The sequence below is a fragment of the Hemicordylus capensis genome, chromosome 5, assembly GCF_027244095.1.
Source record: "Hemicordylus capensis ecotype Gifberg chromosome 5, rHemCap1.1.pri, whole genome shotgun sequence".
NCBI lineage: Eukaryota > Metazoa > Chordata > Lepidosauria > Squamata > Cordylidae > Hemicordylus > Hemicordylus capensis.
Window position 1 is genome coordinate 218,733,904 of NC_069661.1, and position 25,590 is coordinate 218,759,493.

At 47.5% G+C, this 25,590-nt stretch overlaps 1 protein-coding gene across 1 annotated transcript in view; it reads left to right on the forward strand.

Annotated features, from left to right (window-relative positions):
* CARD10 (caspase recruitment domain family member 10) overlaps positions 1–25,590 on the forward strand; it is an 81,435-nt gene that overhangs the window by 44,290 nt on the left and 11,555 nt on the right. The window contains exons 10-17 of the mRNA XM_053251631.1: positions 263–409; positions 4,098–4,213; positions 6,304–6,344; positions 7,433–7,553; positions 16,498–16,678; positions 17,094–17,217; positions 17,964–18,204; positions 23,700–23,769. Coding sequence (XP_053107606.1) covers positions 263–409; positions 4,098–4,213; positions 6,304–6,344; positions 7,433–7,553; positions 16,498–16,678; positions 17,094–17,217; positions 17,964–18,204; positions 23,700–23,769 — 1,041 coding nt within the window. The remainder of the gene's footprint in view (positions 1–262; positions 410–4,097; positions 4,214–6,303; positions 6,345–7,432; positions 7,554–16,497; positions 16,679–17,093; positions 17,218–17,963; positions 18,205–23,699; positions 23,770–25,590) is intronic.

The window sequence follows — 25,590 nt, forward strand, 5'->3', positions numbered from 1 at the left end:
TTTTACCCATTACATCCATCCCCCACTTCACAAGGAATGCAAAACAATCTTGTTTACTAGAAGACTCAGCTCAGACTCTATAGTCAGAGGTGGAGGGGTAAGTCTGTCTAATAGCCTCTCTTTCTCCCTCCCTACAATCATTGCAGTATAGGGGTTCATGCAGAGTTTCCAGATTGGACAGAGTGGCTCTCAGGTCAGCTTAATCCCCAGAATATCTCGCTTTAGGAATTGTCTACTGACTGATACATATTTCCACCCTCAGATGTGTGTCTCCTCCCATTCGCTCTGTTCCATCCTAAGCAGTACTTGGAGTGTGATAGAGAAACCTTCATCCCTGGAGGATGGGGTTGTGGATACCCCAGGTGTTTCAGACATCTTCTTTCCTGAGGACTTCATGGACCAGAATATGGTGAGAATTTCTGTACTCTTTGCATTTGCACATTTTGAATAACCTTAAAAGAACTGGGTAAACCTGCAGCATTGCTGAGGGATGATAAGTTTTGCTGGCCTTATAATGGCCTATTTTACACAGTTGTCTGAATCTAGGTTTAATGCAAGTGTGATTGTGTGAACCCATACCTAGGCAGGAATTTCAGATTCATCTTGGTCCAGAAACTAGCTTGATGTGGGTTCGCACAATTGCACTAATGTTGGCAACTCATGTTAAATCTGGATTTGAACGATTGTGTGAACTAGGCCTTTATTTTTCTATTAAGCAGAGAAGCTGTTTGCCAGGACGGCAAAAGGCCTTGTCCAGGATCACCGAGACTGTAGAGCTTTTGCTGGGAAGAATGCCCCAAGAGTTAGGTGGTGAGGGCAGAGAAGAGGGTAAAAGACTTCTTCTGGTTTTGGCAAAAGCAAGCAAAATCCTTGACTGCGGCACTTTTGTGTTATGGTATAACTGCTACTCCAGTTTGCCCGTAGCTGCTGCTCTTTTCTGTTACGTAAATATCTTCTCTTTCTTGACTGCCGTCCCTGGTCATTAAACATTTTACAGCAGCAACCACACAGGCTAGTCAAGGAATCTAGGAAACTGCTTGGCTATAATAACATCACAAAAAACCTCCCTGGCAGCATCTCCAAAATAGGGCTGAGAGAGATTCCTGCCTGCAACCTTGGAGAAGCTGCTGCCAGTCTGCGTAGATAATACTGAGCTAGATGGACCAAAGGTCTGACTCAGTATATGAAAGCTTCGTATGTTTTAACCAGCTATTTAGAGAGCTGGTATAGTATAATGAATAAGGTTGTAGGAAAGGAAAGATTGGGCCGTCGAGTCGGTGTCGACTCCTGGAGACCACAGAGCCATGTGGTTTTCTTGGTAGAATACAGGAGTGGTTTACCATTGCCTTTCTCCCACGCAGTATGAGATGATGCCTCTGCCGTTGTCACTGAAGTGAGCATCCGCCTCCAGCACCTTCCTGTATCGCTGCTGCCCGATATATGTGACTACAAATATATATTTACTAGGCACTGTCTGGAAAGCACACCAGTGGGGATTTGAACTAACAGCCTCTTGCTCCCTAGGCAAGCTGCTTCCCCACCGTGGCACCACAGCTGATAGTCTTCTGTATATTTACTTAAGGAGAAGTCCCGTTGAACTCAGTGGGTCTTGCTTCTGGATATGCAGACTTAGGACTGGGCTGCATGGGTGTGAATGTGATCTGGAAAATCCTATCCTATATAATAAAACCCTAAGGTACCTGCGTCCGTGTCTCTGGCAGGTGTTCTGTGCATGCGTGGCACGCGCGGACGCAGCAACAGAAACTACGCACACAACTGCGTGCGCGCGTAGTTACCGTCTCTGCGTCGTAGGTCCACATAGCAACCCGTTAAACCTGCAAACAGTTCTACACAACTCTTCTAGCGCCCATTAATGTAACGGGCTTAATGTCTAGTGTTAAAATATTACCTGGCCTTTGAGCTCACTGAGGTGGTCTTAGGCAAACCTCTTTCTCCTCACCCCTTCCCATGATTCTGCAAAATGAGGATAATAATTAAAATATCTTATAGATTACCGTAAAAAGTATTGAGATAATGAGGCTCTCCACACAAGCAGTGTGGAGAGCCTGCAGGGCTTGTGCGGGGAGAGCGGGCTTGACCCGCACGTGAGCATTCCACCCCCACTGCCGGTGGCCAGATTGGCCGACCACACGACTACTGGTTCCGTCACAGAGCCGTTAGGGATGGTGGGGATTGGGGGCTGTCTGCCCCCGGAAGTCCGAGCACGCGAGGCATTCTGAGGGGATTCCCGATGCCGGGAGGCTTACTGCAGCCTCCTGGTTGGGGGTCTACCCATGTGTCACCACGGAGCCACAGCGTGGCATCTCACGATTTGAAAAAAAAAAAAAGGGGTTAGCAGAGTGTTTGCTCCGCTAACCCCGTTTTAGAGGAGGGCTGTTTTTGGTGGGCTAGCCTCCGTTGAACCACCAGGCTCATCCACGAGCCCAGTGGTTCTCACGATGGTGGAAAACTGGGCTGGGCTCCCTGAGCCCAGTTTCCCCCCATCGTGAGAATAGCCTCAATGTGTATGAAGTGCTTTGAACAAATTAGGATTTTCATGTTTTAAAATCCTGCTTCCCTCCCTCTACCCTCTCCTCTTAGTAAATTTTTTGGTATATTTCAAAATGAATCTTTAAGGCATTTGTATCCATATATACAGTTACCGTGAGTTCTCAAAATACGGCAGGATGTAAAAAACAAACAAAGAAACATTCACTTTTATAAATTATTAGTGTGAAATTGTCACCGTTCCCTGGATCTCTGTTTTCATTTTAAGGTAGAGCAAGATTCTAGCATTACGATTTTGAAGAAGCTTGGAAAATGTATGAAGATAAGCTTCGAATTCATAGGAGTTATGGGATAATAGATTTTCATTCATCATTCCTGTGACTTCTAGCCCTGTGGTTAACCCCATATGGAACAATTCTCCTTATGTGCTGATTCCCTTTTTCTCTCTATCTGAGCTCTTTATCGATTTTTGTTTTTTTTAAAAAAGGCACACATAGAATAAAGACTGCACATTGTGCATGAACGTTCAATTTGCATAATTATATCCTATCGCAGAATGTTGGGCCAACAGCCAACCATCAGTTGGTCTACCACTTCAGTATGCCTTTGAAAAGGAAACCTTTCCGCTGCATCCAACTTCCTTTTCACAGCTGGCTTCCAGACAGAGTAGACACTGTTAGAAACAAATTGGTTACCATCCCATGTGCTTCCTGAAGTTTCCCTCTCCTTCCCAGGACAGCCATCATGGTGGTCTGGAACTTTTCAATCAGCTACAAATATGCTGGGGATGGCAAAAGAATAAAAGGGGGTGAAGAGGAGAGCTGGTCTTGTGGTAGCAAGCATGACTTGTCCCCTTAGCTAAGCAGGGTCCACCCTGGTTTCATATGCATGGGTGACTAGAAGTGTGAGCACTGTAAGATATTCCCCATAGGGGATGGAGCTGCTCTGGGAAGAGCAGAAGGTTCCAGGTTCTATCCCTGGCATCTCCAAGATAGGGCTGAGAGAGATTCCTGCCTGCAACCTCGGAGAAGCTGCTGCCAGTCTGTGAAGACAAAACTGAGCTAGATAGACCAATGGTCTGACTCAGTATATAGCAGCTTCCTATGTTCCTAAGATGGCCCTTTGCTCTCTGTTTTATTCATCGTGAACCTGGTACGTATATAGTCCAGTGCTCAGTAAGTAAAAACTCATATAGTTAATTGGGTGATAGGCCTAAAATGGGAGTGAGTTTAAGGAAGAGGGAGACAAGGGAGAAAAGGGCCTGGCTTTTTCCTCCTGAGGCACACTTAAAAAAAAATTGGAGCATGCTGCCCCCCATACAATCATGGTCACCATGTGGTTGTTTTTTTAAAGTGTTTTTTTTTTTTTTGAGGGAGCAGCAAAGCAGGGAGTTTGAACTTCTCATTTTTGGAGCTGAATTGCCTCACAATGCACTGAGGATACTGCCCTTCTGCAAAAAGGAGCGAATCAAAAGCAGGGAGTTGAGGCTCTTCACTTCTGCAGCTGACTCAGAGGGTCACCATGATACACCAGCCAGTGTGCCACTAGTAGGGAAATGCTGCTTTTAAGCATCTTTTTCCTCCCCTTAGGAAATGTCTCCCGATAGAGAGAAGGAAATCAACCGGCTTTCCATCTTTCCCTTCCCACCCTGTGCTGGCTCCATAATTCGACGGCTGCATGAAGATCGACTGACGCCCATCAAGAGGTAATCCTGGGAATCTCAGGCCTTCTGTTCTCCAATATCATCCATCCCATTGGCTTCCTCAGTCTTGGCCTTTCTCATTCCAAAGCCTTGCCTACAATAAGATACGTCTCAATATCTGCATATATTTGTGGGGCATGGCTTATTCCCAAGTTAATTTCAGTGGTGGGCATATCTGTTTATATCCTACCTCTGCACAGTGTATTCAAGGCAGTATGCAACACTGATAATTAACTTAGGAACATAGGAAGCTGCCTTATACAGTCAAACCATTTCCCCATCTAGTTCAGTATTGTCTACACCAGGAGTTCCCAACATGTGGTACTCCACATGTTACTGAACTACAACTCCCATCAAAGGAAAATAGGAAGCTACCTTAGGAGCGTAGGGAGGCTGGCGGTGGTTTGTGAGTGGTGGCAGCGGCCCCCTAGCCCCACCCCCCACGTCTGACGTAAGATGCAGGGGCCTGGCTAGCCACATCCCTGTGTCTGATGTCAGACGTGCGGGTGTGGTCTCCCTCCCAAACGGGGCCCCGTGGCCCCGTTTGGAAGGGAGATCAGCCTGCGCTGCATTGGGCAGTGCGGGCTGGAGCGACTCTCCCTGCCTTAAAGGCAGGGAGAACCTTTCTGGCCATGCTGCCAATGCAGCACGGGCCGATCTTCCTCCTAAACAGGGCCGCGCAGCCCCGTCTGGGAGAGAGCTCAATGGGCTCTGCTGCGTTGACAGCAAGACCAGGAGTGGCTCTCCCTGCCTTTAAGGTAGGGTCACTGTGGCCACGCTGCCAATGCAGCACAGGCCTATTTCTGTTCCAAACAGGGCCACATGGCGTATTTTCCCCCCTCCCTCCCATGTATGCCGAGGTCGGGTGTCTTTTATCCGACCGCAGATATGCGAATTTGTTAGATTTTTAAAATTTATTGTTAGATTTTTATACCGCCTTTCATTAAAACAATCCCAAGGTGGTTATCTGCAGATAACAAATCCATGGATATCAAGGTCCTCCTCTGTGTGTGTGTGTGTGTGTGTGTGTATACATACACATATATACATATATATACATATATATACATACATACATATACATATACATACACACACACCCCGAAATAGGCCTGTGTGTGTACACACACACACACACACACACACACACACAATAATATAGTATACATAACATAACTATATTATAGTTCTGCAATATAATATAAAAACCAATATAATATAAGCAGCTGAAACCACAGCACAAAAACATAGGATCATGAGATTAACTAGGCAGCAGCAATAATGGCTTTAACCTGGACTGAAATCTAAAAGTGCTCATTGGAATGGAATCTTCTTCTCTGCCCATCTGGAGGTGCTCGGGGCGTCTCTGCTGCAAACTGCACTGGGGCTCAGGTGTGTTTGCTGCAGTTAGTGTTTTGGCATTCCATGATTACGGGGCCTGGGACTGGAGCTGAAAGGCATGGGAATGGGACCCTGTGGCCTGCACCTAGGCCTTCTGGTGGTTTGCTAAGTTTGGGGCTGTGGAATAGGAATTCGTGCAGTGAAATGGAAGATCGCTGCTGAAAGGAAGGGTCTAGTAGCAGGTGGGGAGGAACCTTTAGCAGAAGCAGTGTAGAGAAGAGGGTGCACAAGATGCCATGAATCAGAGGGAAGACTGAATGAAATGACAAGATGGAAGAATTGAACTGTCCGAAGAGGGAGAGGAGGACATCTTGGGTAGGGCAGAGGGCCAAACAGTGGCTGGGAGGAGAAAAATTGATGGATGGCCACCATTTGGGGCAAAGGGTAAGGAAGCTGGCTGTAGAAGTGCATCAGTGAAGGATGAGCTTAGAAAATGATCCAGAGATGCCTCATGTCGTTTCTTCTCTGAAGCAAAGCAGGTCCAGTCCTGGTCAGTACTTAGGAGTGTTTGCCTAGGAGCCCCATGTATGCCACTCTGAATTTGCTGGAGAGATACAAACGTAATGCATAAATAGACATTTCTTATTAAAGTGCAAGGGGTGAGGTGGGCAGGGAGAGAGAGAGAGATGTTTTTGATAACTGAAAGTGTTTGGATTAATGTCTACCTATATGTGTTTCTTTTCTGCCTTCAGTCAATCTTGTGGGTCCTTGGGCAGCATGGACGACTTAACAGGTATTGCTGATTGATTGTGGTTTTCCATTATAGGTTTTCTTGAAAGCTGCATGAGGGAATAAGGGGAGAGGAGGGGCTTCCTTCTGCCAAATCGGCTGCAAGACCAGATGCCCACCAGGGGGTACACTTGGCCTACATTTGTGCTGCCAACTCTGGAAGTACCTCCAGGGGCTCACCGGCCTCATGCATGTATCTATGCATGCTTTGGCTATTCTGGTCTGTTGTGTCTAATTTATAGAAGATTGTATTTGACTATGAATTCGATTCTGTTTCAGAGGATCAGGAACCAGAAGAGATAAATGCTTCAGGCTGTTATTGGTGCTTGGTGATGGGCAGTAAATCTCTAGAGCATGCCCCACTGTATATCTCAGGCAGGCTTTGCTAGATTTGTGGCATTTGTGGTACCTGTGTACCTATCCAAGATGTTTTGGTGTGCGTGCAAAGACTGTCTGCCTTCTGCAGTCAGATGCTGGGGAAGGGGTACGATACTGAAAATTGGGGAAGACATGCCCAGAGCCCATCCCACACTCGCCAGACTCCAGTTCAGGTTTCGCCTGCTGCCTCTTTATGGGCTTGTCTCAGCATCTGATTCAGCTAGGAGTGGATTCCAGTTTGGGATCTTTTCTGTCTGCTTGTGCTTAACACACTAGTCTCAGGAGTCTGCAGGGGTGGGTGGGGATAGTACTTTGCGAAACAAGATGCCAGCTGTGCAAGAGCAGCTTTTCAGTGAGTGGCTGCTGTGGGGCTAGGGCAATGTTTAAATGAATCAGCCCTGTGGGTCAGGCCTGATTAGTGTGAGTCCTGACCGCAAAACAGCACCCAGCTGGAGCATCTCTGTGTTTGGTTTTGTGGGAAAGATTTAAGCAGTTTTTCCCTGCCCACGTGGGTGGGTCACTTAAGCATTACCTCCGCTACTTTCCTAAGTGAAAGAAGGACGCCTCAGTTGAGGGTTTTCCTTCTCCATCTACCTTAGTGCTCTTCTCTAAATTCCTCCCCCTAACATGCTTTGGATCGAAAAGTTGCAGGGTCACCTTGGACCCTTAAAGGTTGTCCATGTTAACATGTTCTCCATTCTTTTTTCCTGTCAGGAAGTGTCACTGCCACCGTCTCGTCTGCCAGATCTCCCTCCTCTTCTGGCACCATGCACACGAGGGCAAAGTCAGAAATGTGCTTGTCCAGCACTTCCAACCGGCGGGCGTTTTCCAGGAGGTCTGTTTGCCACTCACCCCCGCCTCCAGATTAGGGGTGGCTTCCAGAGGCAGCCTTGTGAATTCAAGCAGAGAGGAGAGCTGGTCTTGTGGTAGCAAGCATGACTTGTCCCCATAGCTAAGCAGGGTCTGCCCTGGTTGCATCTGAATGGGAGACTTGATGTGTGAGCACTGCAAGATATTCCCCGCAGGGGATGAAGCCGCTCTGGGAAGAGCATCTAGGTTCCACGTTCCCTCCCTGGCAGCATTTCCAAGATAGGGCTGAGAGAGATTCCTGCCTGCAACCTTGGAGAAGCCGCTGCCAGTCTGTGAAGACAATACTGAGCTAGATAGACCGATGGTCTGACTCAGTATATGGCAGCTTCCTATGTTCCTAAGCATCCTAGATGGGGCACCCCTCTGCTCTAGTCCATCCTGTGAAGCCTGTGCCCATTGTTGCCTGTCACCGGCTCTTTTTAAGTTGTGTAATGTTTTTACATGTATAACCTGCTCTTCCCCCGAGGAGCCCAGAGCAATGTACACGGTGATGTTTATCCTCAACAACAACCCTGTGAGGTCGGTTAGGCTGAGAGAGAAGTGACTGGCCCAGAGACACTCCGTGAGTTAATTGGCTGAGCAGGGCTGTCCTTAGAGAGCACTGGGGCAGGGCCTGGGGCAAACCATTCAATGCAGGCCCCACTTCCAGTTAATTTTCACGGGGGTTAAAAGAGCAGGCTCTGGGGTGGTTGCCTTGCTGACCCTGCCATAAGGACACCCCTGCATTTGAGCCTGGGTCTTCCCAGTCCTAGTCCAGCATTCTAGCTACTGCACTACGCTGGCTCTTGTTACAAGACCGAGTCCGTGGGATCATCATAGGAAGCTGCCTTATACTGAGTCAGATCATTGGTCCGTCTAGCTCAGAATCGTCTACTCTGACTGGCAGCAGCTCTCTAGGGTTTCAGCTTGATCTGGAGATGCCAGGGATTGAATCTGGGGGCTTCTGCACGCAAAGCAGATGCTCTGCCCCGGAGTTAAAGCCCCATCCCAAGAGGAGATGCCTGGAGCCATTTGCATACAAAGCACATGCCCCACCTCTGACCTATGGCCCCTTACAACAAAATTAGCAGCAGCCATTGGGGGTACCCAGCAACTGGAGATGCAGTGCCCTCTACAGGGCTAGCGTCCAAGGCAAATGTTTATGTTGAATGAGCTGGCCCTGAAGGTTAAAGTGAAGATCAGACCAATGAGATTCTGAGGGAGACGACGTTGCTATATTTATTTTGCAGGCAGCCTTGTGCTCAGCTAATCTGCAGAGTATAGAAGTTTCACTACTTCTGTTCAAAAGGCTTACAATGTGCATTCGGTGGGAGAAGGCGAGGTGGAGGGAGTGATGGAGCAAAGAAGAATGGTATGGCAGTGGAGGTGCAGGCGAGATCAGGCTTGGATGGCCCAGGAAAGGCTAAATTGAGCAACTCGGGGCTTCCAGAAGAATCTGAAGGAAGAGCACAAAGTGCCTTGACAAATGGAGCAGAAGATATTGTTCCGGCCACTGGAGATTTTGCTTGTTCCCCTTTGGGCAATAGAGGAACTTGACTGCTGTATTCTTTCATCTCCAGTCCTTAGATGGACATTGGCCTTGTCTTTAGAAAGGAGAGGGGAACATAGGAAGCTGCCTTACACTGAGTCAGACCATTGGCCCATCTGGCTCTGTATTGTCTGAGGAGAGCTGGTCTGCTTTGGAGGGTCCACCCTGGTTTGCATTTGAATGGAAGACTACATGTGAGCACTGTACAAAATTCCTCTCAAGGGATAGGGCCACTCTGGGAAGAGCATCTGCATGCTTGCATGCAGAAGGTCCCAGATTCCCTCCTTGGCATCGGCAAGGAAGGGCTGGGAGAGACTCCTGCCTGTAAGCTTGGAGAAGCCACTGCCAGTCTGTGTAGAGATTCCTGAGCTAGATGGACCAATGGTCTGACTCTGTATAAGGCAGCTTCTTCATGGTCACTGTACTTCACACTGATGGGCACTGAACATGCGTGGAGACCCATTTGGGAACATACCAAGCTCTTATTGCTCTCAGAGTTTAGGTGGGAAAGCGCCTCTCCTCCACCCTTATCTATCTATCTATCTATCTATCTATCTATCTATCTATCTATCTATCTATCTATCTATCTATCTATCTAAAGGCACCCTTCCCACCCTACTGTTCTTCATCTTCCACTGTGTTTTTAGCACAACCGTTTGGAGAACTTCTCTCTGTGAGTTTTGCCATTTGCTCTCATTTCTCCCCTTTACTTTACCCTTGTTTGTTCCATTTATTTCTGCTGTTATCTCTCAGTATTTTAGTTAGCTGGTCCTTTTAGTGTTTTTTGTTTAGCGGCCCCCACCCTGCATTCCACAGGATGTATGGCCAGTAAAACTACTTTTAGGCAATGTGCAGACTGCCGCGCTAAAATACCATCAGCAGACAGCCACCAAGTCTGCCTCCCTTGTCTAGTAGAGAGGATTGCTGGTCTTGTGGTAGCAAGCATGACTTGTCCCCTTAGCTAAGCAGGGTCCACCCTGGTTGCATATGCATGGGAGACTAGAAGTGTGAGCACCGTAAGATAAGCCCCTCAGGGGATGGAACCGCTCTGGGATGAGCAGAAGGTTTCAAATTCCCTCCCTCACTTCTCTAAGTTAGAGCTGAGAGAGATTCCTGCCTGCATCCTTCGAGAAGTTGCTGCCAGTCTGTGAAGACAATACTGAGTTAGATGGACCAATGGGCTGACTCGGTATATGGCAGCTTCCTATGTTCCTAGGGTAAGCCCACGTCACAGAGACCTGCCAACATTGCAAAAAATTCACCTGCTGCAAAAGAGCAACCAGGCTAAGGGCCCTACAGTGTGAAAAAACTCTTCTCCTTCAAACTCAGATGGCCTGCTCAGCCCCACCTCAGTCTCCTGAGGAGACACTATGCTGGTACCAGATCAGGGACTCTTTTTGCCGCCCCACTCAATGCCTGTTGCCATGATGTCAACCTCCTTAGTGCAGTTTGCTTGGGTTCCTTCAGGGCCGACGGGGCCTTCCATGCCCACTGCACCACCCGCTACAGTGCCTGTATCAGGTTCGTCGGTACCAATAAAGTCACTTCAGAAGAGGGAGAATCTCCAACTGGACCTGGATCTCCCTAGAAAGAAAAAGAAGTTAGCCGTTCTGACCCCAACTCTCCAAACGCCTTGAATCTCCCCTCGGAATTCCACTTCCCATTGATTCCAAAGAAACTGCTGGCAACCACGGCCTCAGTACTCATCTAGAACTCCCCGGTACTGAGGGAGCATCCATGGATTCCATCACAGCCGACCCCACAGTTTCCCATGAGATCCAACACTCCGTTGGACCAGGGAGAGGACCCCAAGGCATCAGATGCGGGGGAACCCTTGGAATACTCTCCAGACAGAACCCCGGAGATAGAGCATTCCACACACTCTTATGACTGATACCACCGCAGGTGGGCATATTGCTTTCCTTCCTACTCCTGCAAAAAATACCGATACTTCTTTGATGATAGCTTCAACATTGACAACAGGGATCGCTATTACCAGCAGCATTATGATACCTGGGAGACAATACCATCCCGAACGCTACTATTGCGGCTCAAACTACACTTGCTATTGCAGATCTGAGAGCCTGTCCCGGTCGCCTCAATGCCAGTCGCCTCCAGACCGACAATCACAGTCCCCATTGCAATGTGCACTCTCCCCCCAGCCTTGAAGCAAACCCAAGTGCTTATGGGACAGGATCACGGTGCCTTCATCTAACACCATGAATACAAATCTAACTGTGATTCCACCCACTGTGGAAGACACTCCCACGAAGCAGAAAGCTGCTATTCCTCAGGTAGTACCACCTGCTTTGTGCCACCATTGCAGCCTGAACCAGCACTGGCTCACCCAATCCCAAAAAGCGATTTCCAACCTCAATCACCCCATTCTTCCTCACAATTGAGGGACTCAAATGAGGACCCAGGATCCTCATACATTGTATTGGGTTCCATGTTGTCTGAACTCATTGAGGATCCAAAGTTCCCATCCCCATTGAGGATTTAAAGATATTTTCAGAACAGATCCATAGACTGGCTGCAGCTCCAGGGCTCAAAGTCAGAGAGCCCCCAAAGACCAATACAGACCCACTCTTTGACCGGATTCATTCTGATCTGCAATCAATCATTTATCTTCCAAGGAACTCTGCTCTTCTAGACATTACAAAAACCCTGCTGGGAGAAACCATCAGCCCTACTACCAACCTCTAAGAAGACAGAGAACTTCTACAGCATGCAGATGGAGGGCTGTGAGTTTCTTAAAAAACATCCTACACCCAACTCTATAGTGGCAGAAGTGGCACATGCCAGCATGAAAAATAAGTCCATCTTTGCACCGGTAGACAAAGAGGGCAGAAAGCTTGATTCATTAGGAGATTTAATTCTACCTCCACACTAAAATTAAAAGTGGCCAACTACCAGGCCTGTATGGCATGGTGCAACCACCTGCTTTGGGAAAAAGCAACACCTTACATAGAACAACTTCTGCAAGAAGGCAAGGAAGCTATTCTATTGATAAAGAAAGATGCTCTTCACCTGTACAAGCAGCTACTCCATACCTTGAGGCACATAACAGACTTCACAGCAAGGAACATGGCTATCTCTATCACTCTCTGACCTCACGCGTGGTTGCACTCTTCTGTCCTCACTCCAGAGGCATGTACACCAGTTGTTGGGCAAGCACTGTTTGAAGAAAAGGTGTGGATGAAATGATAGAAAGAGTGTAGAAACTCCACAAAACAGTGAAGTCAATGAGTTTCACATCTCCCTCATATACAAGACCTTATAGAGGCCCCCAGACTACACAAGCCACAACTTCTAGGCCATCAAACTACATCTTCTTGGACCAGTCCTTTCACCACTCAAGGTACCCTCAATACAGGAAACATATCAGCCTCTCAAGACCCAATCCAAACCCAGACTGGCTTCCACCTACCCTAAAAGAACCTGACAGTTATCAGTTCAGAACTTGACTATGTCCCTACCTGGACACATGGGAGGACATAACATCAGACCAATGGGTTTTAACCATAGTTTGAATTGGCTACATAATTGAGTTCCATACAAATCCTCCAGACTCTGGGATACGAACCACATGCCCCAATCCCGTTCTTTGGGAAGAAGTCAATTCATTATTGGGAAAAGGAGCTATAGAGCCTGTCCAGGGAAACTGCCAGAAGGGGTTCTACTCTCTATATTTCACCATCCCCAAGAGGGATGGTGGCCTCCACCCCATTATGGACCTCCAAGATCTCAACACCTTCGTGACCTACAGGAAGTTCCATATGCTCACCATCTCTTCCATCCTTCCTTTGCTTCACAAAGACATGTGGTTCATATCTATAGATCTAGAAGATGCATACTTCCACATTTCTATCCGGCCCCAACACTGCAAATACTTATGCTTCTGGATAGGAGCACAGACCTTTCAGTTCAGACCCATGTCATTCGGTCTTTCAGCAGCCCTGTACATTTACACAAAGTGCATGGCAGTTGTCCTCACTCACTGGAAGGAAGCGGGAGTACATATATTCCCTTCCCTGGATGACTGGTTCCTGGCCACAAACAACAGGCAGGAGCTACAGGATCACATACAGTTGACTCTGGACCTTCTCAAATGTCTGGACCTCAAAGTGAATTGCAAAAAATCCAACCTTACACTGTCATGGGTCATAAAGTACCTGGGCACCATATCTGATACCATGAAAGGGCTGTATTCCTCCCTGCAGACTGCATCACGAATATTGCATTGCTGACCCACACCTTAAATTTTCATGGGCCATGCAAAGCACACACAATTCAGCGTGCTTTATGGCATCCATCACAGCTGTCCTTGCCCTGGCGTGACTCAAGATGAGGCTGCTACAACGTTGGTTCCTAGACACCTTCAATCCAAGAATGCAATCTCACTCTCTCAGGCTAAACCTTCATCAATCCGCAGGCACTGTATGGCATATGGACACCAAGAGAAGCGAGACACCACATAAATTATTTAGAGCTCTTGGCCATATTCAAGGTTTTCCAAACCTTTTCCCCAATATTACAGGCTTCAAATCCTCATGGACAGTACCATGGCAAAATCATACATAAATCGCCAGGGAGGGACTGGATTGCATTCCCTGCTGGAACTGTCCATGGTGCTGTGGAGCTGGTCAATACGTCACAACCTTTACCTCTCTGCCATTTTCAGCTAGGCTTTTAATAATCTCTGAATTTTAAATTTTTAAATTGCTGTTTTCAACAGTTTGTTTTATTTTGTTTTTCTTGTGTTTATTTTGTGAATCCCCTAGAGCCTTTGGAGTCAGACGGTATATACTATAAATGAAAGAAAGAAAGAAAGAAAGAATACATGTGCAGGGAACAAACAACATCAGGGCAGACCACCTAAGCAGAACTCCCAAGCTTTCTCACAAGCGGTGACCACAAACTCTTTCAGAGAGTCTTTCTGGAGTGGGGCACCCCAACTATAGATGTATTTGCCGTGGCACAGAACACTCATTGCCTGAGGTTTTGCTCAAGGGCAGGCATGGGACCGAACTCCATGGGGGACGTTTTCATGATATCTTGTGAAAAGGATTTCCTTTATATATTTTCCCCAATACCACTGCTACCACTTCCCTCAATACTGCTGTCCTACAGAAAATCAAGAGGGACAGAGCAAACTGTATTCTGATCGCCCTCGTGATAGCCATGCCACCACTGGTTTCCTTACCTGATACACTTAGTGGACTATACTTACCTGCATCTACCATTCCACAATCCAAAGCTCTCCTGGGATGAAGGAACTCTGCTTCACCCAGACATATTCAGGATGCACCTCACGGTGTAGAGAATCTTGCTGAATGACCATCAGACATCCAGGAGGTCCTGACAGAGTTGTGTAAGCCCACAATGCTCAAATCCTTCAAAGCAAAATAGAAAAAACTCATCACCTTCTCAAGATCACAGGGTGCCTCTCCACTAAGAGCTCCTGTACACGTCAGCCTCTCACACATGTTACTACTCAAGCAATCTGGGCTGTCAATGTCTTTGATCCGCGTATACCTCACAGCGATAGTGGCCCATAGGTCCCCAACACAGGGACTGTCACTTTTCACAGTCCCAGAAGTGAAGCGCTTCCTGAACAGCCTTAATAACCTTCTTCTGAAACACCCCCCCCCCCGATCTCTATGCCCTGGGACCTATTGCTCGACCTCTCCCAGTTCATGGACAAGGCCTTTGAACCTATGGCCACCTGTGATCTTAGGCTACTGACTATGAAAACTGCATTTTTAATTGCCATCACCTCTGCCCGCAGAGTAGGTGAACTTAGAGCATTAAGAAAAGACTACTCATACTTAGCCTTCCACAAGGAAAAGGTGCTCTTACGAACAGATGTCCAATTCCTTCCAAGGACCGTATCAGGATTTCCCAGGCTGCAGGACATCTGTTCACCAACCTTCTTCCCGAACCCGTTGACACCTGCAGAACGAAAACTCTACACTCGGTACATACGCAGAACTCTAGCCTTCTATGTAGACCAGACAGTCCAATTTCAACAGATTAATGGGCTTTTCGTGATCTACGGCCTCCCACAACAAAGACACAGAGTATCTGCACTCTCAGTCTCTTGGTGGAGAGTAGCAACCTTCCAACTCTATCAACTTGTGGGTCGTCCATCCCTTATGCCAGTGTGGGCCTACTCAACATGAGAACAAGTGATGTTCACAGCCTTCGACTGGGGAATCTCCAACGGCTCCATCTGTAGAGCTCCATTAGGGCCACACTAATGTCATTCATATAACATTATGACCTGGACATGCAAGCTTGTCATGATGCTGCCTTTGGGAGAGTGGTTCTGCAATCAATCTTCACATGATGGTCTCTCTTGTACCCTCCTCTAGGTACATGAGTTCATGATGTGCCCATCAATGTGAAGTACAGGGATCACGAAGAACTACTTCAGTTGCTTACCTGTACCTGAAGTTCTTCTAGTGGTCACCTGTACCTTCACACACAGACCCGGCCTCCCCACTTCAGGGTGCGGCAGCGGAATATGGAACCGGAGGGCAGGAGGTGCACCTTGCAGTATATACTAGGGCGGGAGAGAGGCCCTAACTCTGAGAGCCGTAAGAGCTCTGAATGTTCCTGAATGGGTCTCCACGCATGCACAGGTACAGGTAAGCAACCTGAGGTTCTTCTGTTGCTATGTTTCTATGTCTGTATTGACTTGCAGCAGGCAGGAGTCTGTCCTGGCCTTGCCTGGAAATGCTAGGGAGTGAATCTGGGACCTTCTGCAGATGCTTTTCCATAGAGCTATGGCCCCATCCCCTAAGTGGAATATTTTACAGCACTCTCATGTAGTCTCTCATCCAAATGCAAGGGGACATGACTTAGTGGGACAACACACCCTAGCTAAAGAACCCAGGTTCAATCTCCAGTTTAAAAGAATCTCAGGTAGCAAAAGATGGACCACAGTCAACATCCTGCTTCCCCAGGATGTTGGCGAATGGCGGTTCGATACATACTTACCTTGGAGTGAGCCCCAAACAGCAGGGTTTTCTTCTGAGTAATCATGCATAGGATGGCACTGTCCCATCTATCAGAGTGGCATGCATCTGTGAACAAGAGAGCAGGGCTGGCGGTGATAGCCCCTCCTGATTGCAGTTTCTGCAGTAGCTGTGGAAAAGCCAGTCTTGCATGACCCATTTGAGCCTGGCCTGGTACAAGATGGGAATGTTGAATATTTATTGAGCATTGCAGAGCACTGATTGGCAGACCTCACAGGCACCCTCCCCAGTGATTTACAGAGCGCCCTCTATCGTGGTAATTGAGGCAGACAATGAGATTCCTTCCTTGCTGAGATGCCAGGGTCTAAATTCCTGTTGTTTTCTTTCCTCCTGTTTAGTTCTGTAATGGTGCACTTGTCTAGCAGAGGTAACCTGAGCATTCCGGCTCTGCAAGGCAGGGGCCTTGTTGGGGACATCTCCATCCTGGGAGGAAACAGGACTGGGATCTACGTCCAGTGGGTGAGGCCTGGCTCGGAACCCGAGAAGGCTGGGCTCCAAGAGGGATGCCGACTGCTAGAGGTATGGATGGAAGTGTGGAGCTGAATGTTCATGTCTGATCAGGAAGAATTTTAATAAGGATGGAAAGACTGCAACAATAGACAGGAGGGTGGCCCTTCTCCGATGCCTCTTACCCCTTGCCTCTTCTGCTTCTCAGGAGCACACCCTACTTGTGCAATACAGTATGAGACCTAGTGGCTGAGTTAGATATTTCAGAGAAAAACCTAGGCACCTAGTTTACCCTTTCACAGGTCCTAAGGAAATAGGTGGGAGAGTGTTTACCCATGAATACTTAATCTATTTAGGGTTCGGTCCTAAGTAGATTACTGATGCAACTCTGCCTTCCTCTGTAGTTTGTCTCACAGCCCAGAAATATTATGAAGCTCATGGTTCCTGATCAATACATCTCCCCCCCCCCTCTGTTTTTCTGTGGCAGCTCAGGGGGATGCAGCTGAATGGGGAGGTGCTTTCCCTGGAGAACTGCACACGGGAGGTAGCTCACCTGACCCTCTTGCACTGGGATGACCCATCTGCTCTCTCTTTCCTGCCTGATATGAAAGGTAAACCGCTTTAACTACAAGGGTATATGTGGCTCGTTTATCCTTTTTAGTCATCTGGGCAACTGCTGCTGTGTGTGTTTACTGCACATCTGTGAATCCACTGCAGAAACATCGAACTGAATATCTGGCCCAGAATCCCACATCTTGAGAATCTCAGATTCTCATAGGAACATAGGAAGCCGCCATCTACTGAGTCAGACCATTCGTCCCTCGAGATCAGTATTGTCTACACAGATTGGCAGCGGCTTCTCTCTAAGGTTACAGGCAGGGCAGAGAGTCTCTCTCAGCCCTATCTGGAGATGCCAGGGAGGGAACTTGGAACCTTCAGCATGCAGATGCTCTTCTCAGAGTGGCCCCATCCCCTAAGGGGAATTCCGTACAGTGCTCACATGTAGTCTCCCATTCAAATGCAACCCAGGATGGACCCTGCTTAGCAAAGGGGACAATTCATGCTTGCTACCCCAAGACCACAAGGCAGCAGGAAAAACAGGACCCCTTATTGGCTTGTGAAGTTATGCCAGTTTATCTGGTGTGGGAGAGAGAGCCATGAGGCCTCTTAATTGCTTTGCAGTATCTCTGAGCTCCTGTAAGGTTGACCTTATTATGCAGTTTTCCCTGAGGCAGCTGGTTGGCCATAGTGGGAGCTGGGATGCTGGGGACTGACAGGACCTTTCCTCTGACCTTATGCACTTTCTGATCCAGCCAGGCCCTTCCTATGTCCTTATGCCCTTTCTTCTCTTTGTCAGGTTACCAGCCTCTCAAACAAGCACTGGATGCTGGGAAGAAAATCCCTGGTGACTCATTCTATGTGCGTGCCAACCTGAGCCTCCTGGAGCTTGGCGACGCAAATGCCCTGTGTGTCAAGTGCCGAGAGATCCTCCACGTCACAGACACCTTGCACAAGGGGCGGTTGGAGTGGTATGGTGCCCGAGTGGATCCCTTCACCCTTCGGGACTTGGACAGGGGCACGGTCCCTAATTACAGCAGGTAATGGACCAATGGGGGAAACTTATTTTCTTTATTTAATCAAGGTCTACCCCTCAGTGCCACACGGCGGGGCTTCCAGATGCAAAACAGAACAAGCAGATTAAAAATAAAACAGCTGATAAAACCAGTTAGGCAGGAGTTGTAAGAAACTTGGGAGAATTAAACCATTTTACCGGGTGCTGGGATGATACCAAAGTAAGCTCCAAGAGAGCTTATTCGGAGAGAGTGCTTGAGAACTGAGGAACCACAGCCAAGAAGATCCTCTCCCCAGTTGCCACCCATCTCTGACAAAAGTGCTATTCACACATTGTGTTCAACACAGGTACAATCTGTGTATAGCTTCGTATGTTATTCACACAGGTGCAGCCTTACACTTCCTATCTGCAGCCTGCATTTGAAGAGATCTGTACCCAGTTTCACTTTTAAAACAAACACAGGTACAGTCATTCACACAATGTGTATGTGTATTCAGATACCTGTGCATGTAATAGGTATACAGTGTAATACAATACATTGTAATAGGACTAAAGACCTCAGTGTGTGAATAGCCTGATGGTAGATGATCCTTTGAGTGTCCAGCTCCCAAGCTGTGTAGCTTTTTAAAGGTAAGGATCCTCACTTTGAATTTTTCTTGTGTGTCAATTAATCCTTTGTTTAGAGAAAGGAGAAAACAGTTCTCCACAGCCTATACCTCAGCCTATAATTCATTTTTATTTTTAATATTGCAGTTGAACAGTGGGGTGGGTTTTTGGGGGGCATTATTAATTGGAATTTTTTCAGGTATATTTTTGGGGCCTAAATAGATTATAATCTGTGTCACCGTGATGATTTGACTTAGGCATTTAGTAAACAACACCAGAAAAAGATGTTCCGATGTTAGTTTAATGTTATGTACAAGTAGCTCAGATGTTTCCCTAAAAGCCTCAAGTATATGAACGCCAATATTTTGATTCGGAAAAAATTCCACAGAACCCATTTACTGAGGCTTATATGGTCCATTTGTAAAAATGCAAAGCTTCATGTAGAAATTATTTTATTGGAATGCTTGCAAATCTTTAAAGACAGTACACAATAGCATGCACTTCTCTTGTTTTAAATTTAAGGGAAAGAAAATTGGAGGCACTGGACTGTTGTTTACATACTAATTTTAGCACACCCAGTGAGCTGTGCCTGATATGCTGCTGCAGTCCATTTATCTACTTTAACTCTGTCTTGTTGAGGGCTTTGGGGCACCTTCAGTTTCCCTTTCACTGTCTGTAGCAGCACTGGCACTCGTTAGTTCCAGTCCAGATTGAGGCAAATCTGATTCTGGACTGCTTGAATCACATTCTTTTTTTGCTAAAGGATGGCTCTGTCTATGGACAAGGGCAATTTATTGCACTTTAGTTGTGCTTGTAGCGGACTCTCCAGAAGCAAGAGGTTTTGAGGAATATGAGCAAGTGGTTTTGAGGAGAATTTGCCGCTGGTAGGCAATTTGTCGCCACAGGCAGGTGCTTACTCTGCCTGTCCCTTAATCCGCCCCTGTGGGTGTTGCTGTATCCTTTCTTCCATGTGAGAGGAGTAGTGGCTGATGTGCAGAGCAAGGATGTGCCAGTGCAGCCTGACAGAACTTCCCAACTAACTGTATCAGTGCACCAGAGAAGGGGCAATTTTGGTTGCCTTCCCCTTTCCCAGGAAGCCCTGACTGAGTTCTCACGATCATTCTGCCGCCAAAAGTCGGGGTGGGGGAGGAAGCTCCTGCACTCCCGCAGCACATGTCATAAAAAACCGGGAAAATGGCACCGATGTCACAAAGAGCTTGCACCACCCCGTCCTGACACCAGTAATCTGGGATTTGGTGTTGGATGAAGGAGCTCAGGCTGGTCTAAACTCCTCCCAACATTAGTACAATTTCCCCAGGTTCTCATGAAATGCACCACGAGTGTGTGTGTACCCCACTCTCTCGACTTTCAGTGGCAGAATGATCGTGAGAACTCAGCCCCTCTGTATCACTTGAAATGTGTCCCTGAGGGCTGCATAGCCCTCGGGGTCATATTTTCAGGTTTGACAGAGGGCTTCTTGGGGAATGGGAGGTGGTCAAAAGTTGCCCCTTCCTCGAGGCACTAGTGCAGTTAGTCTGGATGTGCGGTTAGTCTGCTTCTTTTGCTGTGCTGATGCTTCCTTACTCTGTATATCGGCCTGTATTTTTAGAAGGGATAATTTTTCCATGGAAAAAATTAGCAGCAGAAAACGTTCTGCCCTGTATAACTATAGAACGGCATGAGGTTTGTTCTTAACTTTTATGGCTAAATGCCACAATATCTGGGTGCTGTATGAGAAATCTGAAAAACAACAGATTTGGTGGGGGGGGATCTTAGAGAGTGACTCTGTCCCCTCCCGTTAATTAATTTCTGCAGAAAAGGCCCCACTCAGTACTCGCTGTCTGCGAAATCCAAACAGTTGGAGGACGCAGCAGGAGCTTATGGAACACTTTGCCCACTGAGGATTGATAAAGTCTAGTCGGCAGTTTTTAGTAGGTTGTGCAAAAACACTCTTATCTAAACAGGCTATAAACATATTTTTGTAATATTTATGTAATTTTATTGGATTAGTGTGAGATAAGAGTCAGGGTTTAAAGTGCTAATTGAGTTTTATTTGGTGCTGAGCTTTTATTGTGTTACTATTGGATTTCTAGAAAAGGCTGGATGTATGCTTTTGGATAAATAAATGTGGTTGGTAGGCAGTGCTGGGGGAGGAAGCCAAGAGGGGTAGTTTGGGGCAAAAGGGTGGAGACATTGCAGTACTGCGACTGTGAGAATGGGAGGAAATTAGTGTTGCCCGGTGGATGGCCTGGGATTTGGGGACACTCGAATGGCTGCAAAGCTGGGTAGAGCCATGGGTAACCCTGTCCTAGCTGGAATTTCTATGCTTAGCTTACCTTCAGGGCCACGAGGGAGAGCATTTTAATTAATTAATTAATTTTAATTTTCATTTATATACCGCCTGACTCCAAAGGCTCTAGGCGGTTCCCAAAACTCACGAAAAACCAAATAAAAAACAAACAATTAAAAAACAGCAATTAAAATAATTTTAAAAAACCATTCAAAGATTACTAAGAGCCTGCCTGGAAAAAAACCATGTCTTAAGGGCTCTTTTGAAGGCTGGCAAAGATGTTAAACCATGACTGTCTATAGGGAGAGCATTCCATAGCCCAGAAGTTACTACAGAGAAGGCTCGCCCCTGAATCATCGCCAGCTGAGCTGGCGGCATATGGAGATGGACCTCTTTCGATGACCTCCATGTGATGAAATGAGATGAAAATTCTATCTAGAATTCACTTTCTGAGAATTCTAGAACTCCCTTCTAGAATTCTAGAATTCACAGTTCTAGAGAATTCTTGAATTCACTTGCTGCGAAGTGGAAATAAGTAATTTTTACAGGGAAGCTTGGGCTGCAACTTGGTTAACCCAGGGCTTCTCAAACTCGGGTCCCTAGATATTTTGGGACTACAAATCCCATCATCCTCAGCCACAATGGGGACCCGAGTTTGAGAACTCTTAGGTTAAATTAGTTTTAAAATACCTTTTCACAGACTAAAAAGGCACCCCTGATTAACTGGGTGAACTGCTTAACATACTTGTATATTACATTGAAGCTATTCTCACGATCAGTAGAAAGTGGGCTAAAGGAGTCTAGCCTGCTTTTTACTCATTGTGGGAAGCACCGGGCTCACAGACAATTCCAGTGGTCCCAAAGCAGCTAGCCCACCTAATTCCCCCTCCCCTTAAATGAGGTTAATGGAGCGAGTGCTCCATTAACCTCATTTTTTTGCTCATGTGCCACCGTGGTGCACGGCGACACACGATTAGACCCCCGATGGGAGGCTGCAGCCAGCCTCCCGGCCTTGGGGGATCCCTCCAGAATGCCCCGTGTGCTTGTGCGGGGCATCCTGGAACTTCTGGGGGCCGTGTGGTCCCCGATCCCTGCAGCCCCCACCGGCTCCATGACAGAGTCAGTAGTCATCTGGGTGGCCAATGGGGCCGCCCAGGGCTGCAGGCGAGATCGTCTGCGGGGAGAGCGGGCTAAGCCCGCTCTCCCTGCAAACCCACTAGAAGCTCACTGATCATGAGAAGAGCTTCAACAATTTAAATGGAAGTACTAATACAAACTGCAGATTTACTTATACAACTGCAGATGTACTTACACAAACTGCAGATCCCTCTTAGGATCATAATTTCTCCTTCAGATTTGCACAGAAGGAAAAGCTTCCTCTAAGTTGGAGCCTACCACGATGCCCACACACATCATATTAAAAACAAGGGAAATATGCCTGCTCCTTAAACTATTATTTCAACCACATGCCAATATAATATTTTATCAATTAAATCTAACTTAATACACCGGCTAAGGTTTTTGCAGCTGGCAAGTAAAAGATCATTTGTGGTTCCATCTCTTTTCCCCTACTCTAGCATCCCATTCAAGTGTGACCAAGGGACTGAAACTAGGGTGGGGCTATACCTCTGGAAGCTGGGCTGGGCGGTTAGGAGTGGGTTTGATTTTCAAAAGCTCCCATTAACTTATCTGGAACTAAGTGCACAGTTGTTAAGCCTGTTGGAAAAAGGGCAAAACCTTCCTGCCCACTCCTCAAGAAACCAGGCTCCCAAGATATAGGGAAAGGTTCCCTGCTACTAACAAGCGGCACTTTTCAAAGTGGTGATTTTCTTTTTATTAAGCAGGCAGAGAGCAACTCTCCCTGTTCATTCCCAGCACAGCATCCCTCCAGTGGCTGTTGCTCATGTCTCCCTTGTGTTTCCTTTTGTGATTGAGATTGTGAACCCTTCGGGGACAGAGAACTATCTTCTTCTCATTATTCCTTTTCTGTGTAAACTACTCTGTGAGCTTTTTGCAGAAAAACAGTATATAAATAGTAATAGCAGTATCCCTTAGCACACTGTCTTACTGTGTCCCATATAGGCAAGCGGCTGCATTTTCAGAGTGGAAAAAGTAAGGTGCTTCACTTTAGGATGCTCTTGCAGCTGGGGCAAAACCTGGCCTGCCATCTGAAAATAGGAAGCTGCCTTCTGTGGAACTGGGCCACTTGTCCATCTAGCTCAGTACTGACTGGCAGCCACCAAGGTTTCAGATGGGTCTTTCCCAGCCCTACCTGAAGATGCCAGGGATTGAAGCTTGGACCTTTTGCATACAAAGTAGGTGCTCTGTTGCCCCTATCTGACATTGGGCTGCCCCTTCTCCACTGATTAGGACTTCACAAGGAGATACAATGTGCGTCTCTTTTGCATTACGCAGAACAAAAGGCTGAGGCTAATAGTGGCCAACTTCATCTACTTAGCTGTTGGTGACAGAAATGTGAATACTCTTTGCTTACTGAAACGGCCATGGGAATGAGAAAACTGCATGCATTGGGTGGCCCTGGGTGCCTGCTGAGACCAGTTGGTCCCACTGCGTCTCATTTTGGGTTCCTGTTGAGCTGCTTACATTGGCTGTTCTCCTTCCAGGGCTAGCCAGCTTTTGAAGGTACAGGAGAAAGGACAAGTAGTGGCCCAGCAAAAAGGCTGCAGGACAAAGGTAAGTTGGAGGAGATACTGAGGGCATGTGCAGGTTGGAAAGAGAGAGCAGGTAATTCGTTGGCCAGTCTGAGTGAAACTGCTTCTGTGCTGAGGTTGTTGGTCCACCAACAAGATAGCTGCGGGGACTGGTATTCCTTTTTGTTTGTTGCGAACACCATTCCAAGATGACCTTTTGACAAGAGAATAGGGCAATTAACACAATCATAATTAGGGTAGAGAAGCCGCCTATCCTGATTCAGGACTGTGAACGGTCCCATTTACTGATTGCCTGTCACAGGCACAGAGCCAACCAAACGGCGGCCTCTAGCAATGTCCGTGTATGTGACGTTACGCACAAAGTGGGCATGGCCTGGGCTTGGGATAGCCTGAGTGAGCTCTCCCCCAGAGCATGTATTTCCCTTTCTCTCCCTCGCTGGAGGGAGAGAAAGGGAAATAAAGGCTGTCAGGCAGCAAGCGCTGCCTGAAAAGAACAAGGGGAGAGCTCGCTCGGGGCTCTCCAGGGTGGGGGCGGGGGGCATTTGCTTGGAGCTCTTCTGGAACTTGAGCCACGCCCCTCTGCGGGCTTTGGCAGCTCTTTTCGTTGGTGGCCCAGGTTCTTTGAACCCGTTCGCACAATGGTGGCTCCACCCCTGGCCTGTCAGTTAAAAGCTAGGTTGGAGGCGCTGCCCGTGAGCGTGTGCTGAGCAGCAGCTGGGTCAGAAGATTTTTCCTCCTACCTCATTCAGCAGCTGGGTAGGAGAGAACCTTCCAACCCAGCTGCTGCTTAGCACATGAGCACAGACGGGGCTTCCAACCTTGGATTTAACTGACAGATGATCGGCAAATGGGACTCGGAGTGCACCTGAGGGGTGTGCACGAATAGTTCGATAACGAACCGGTCCACCATGAACCAGGCTGGTTTGACAGTTTGATTGCAAACCGGACTGGCCTTCAGGAAAGGTGGACCTGTCCAAGATCGAACCAAATCCAGCCGGGTTCACTGCGGGCCGGTTGAAGCCGCTAATTCTATGTAAACTGTTGCTTTTAATAAATGGGATAAAAAGCTTAGGATGGCTGGTGAGGGCAGGGGGGTGGGGGGGCAGCGTGGGGGGCAGCGAGAGTGAGGCACCTTTTAAGAGTAAATGAAAACGTAATGGCAGCTTACTGGTCCGTTACCGCTTCTTCAAGCTGCTGCTGCAGTGGTGCCCCTGGCCCCCAGCAGCCCTGCCGTGTGTCGTCGTTGTCATCACGGCTGCTGGCCCGGCACTCACTCACCTGGCCTCCTTGCACGCGCCATATGGCCAGGCTGCTGGGGGAGTGCCACTGAGGCTGCAGCTTTGAGGAGTGCTCCTGGACCGATAAGCTGAGAGCATGTTCTCATTTACTCTTAAAGTGCCTCGCTCTTGCCACATCCCCGCCCCCAGTGCCGCCTGCTCCCACTAGCCGCTGAAGCTTTTTATCCCCTTGATTACAAGCAACTTTCAACATACAAATAGCTGCTTGAATGGGTGGGTCGGTCCAAATTTGGACCAAAACACTGCACACAGCTCCCGAATCAGTGGAGGAGGTTTCTCCTACTCTAATTATGATCACGTGAATTGCTGTTTTCTTGCCAAAAGATCATATCGGAATAGTGTTAGCAGCGAATAAAAAGGAATACCAAGGGTTGTGTGAACTGTCCTGCTAGCTACATAAATACATTCTTTCCTATATGTTTATGTAGATAGTCCCTTGACAAGTATTTGTATTTGAAATGCGTTGGGGATGGATAAAAAGGAATATTAGTCCCAGCCGCTGTCCTGCTTCTGTGTTCCTGGTGTGAGTCACAGCTGCCTTGCTC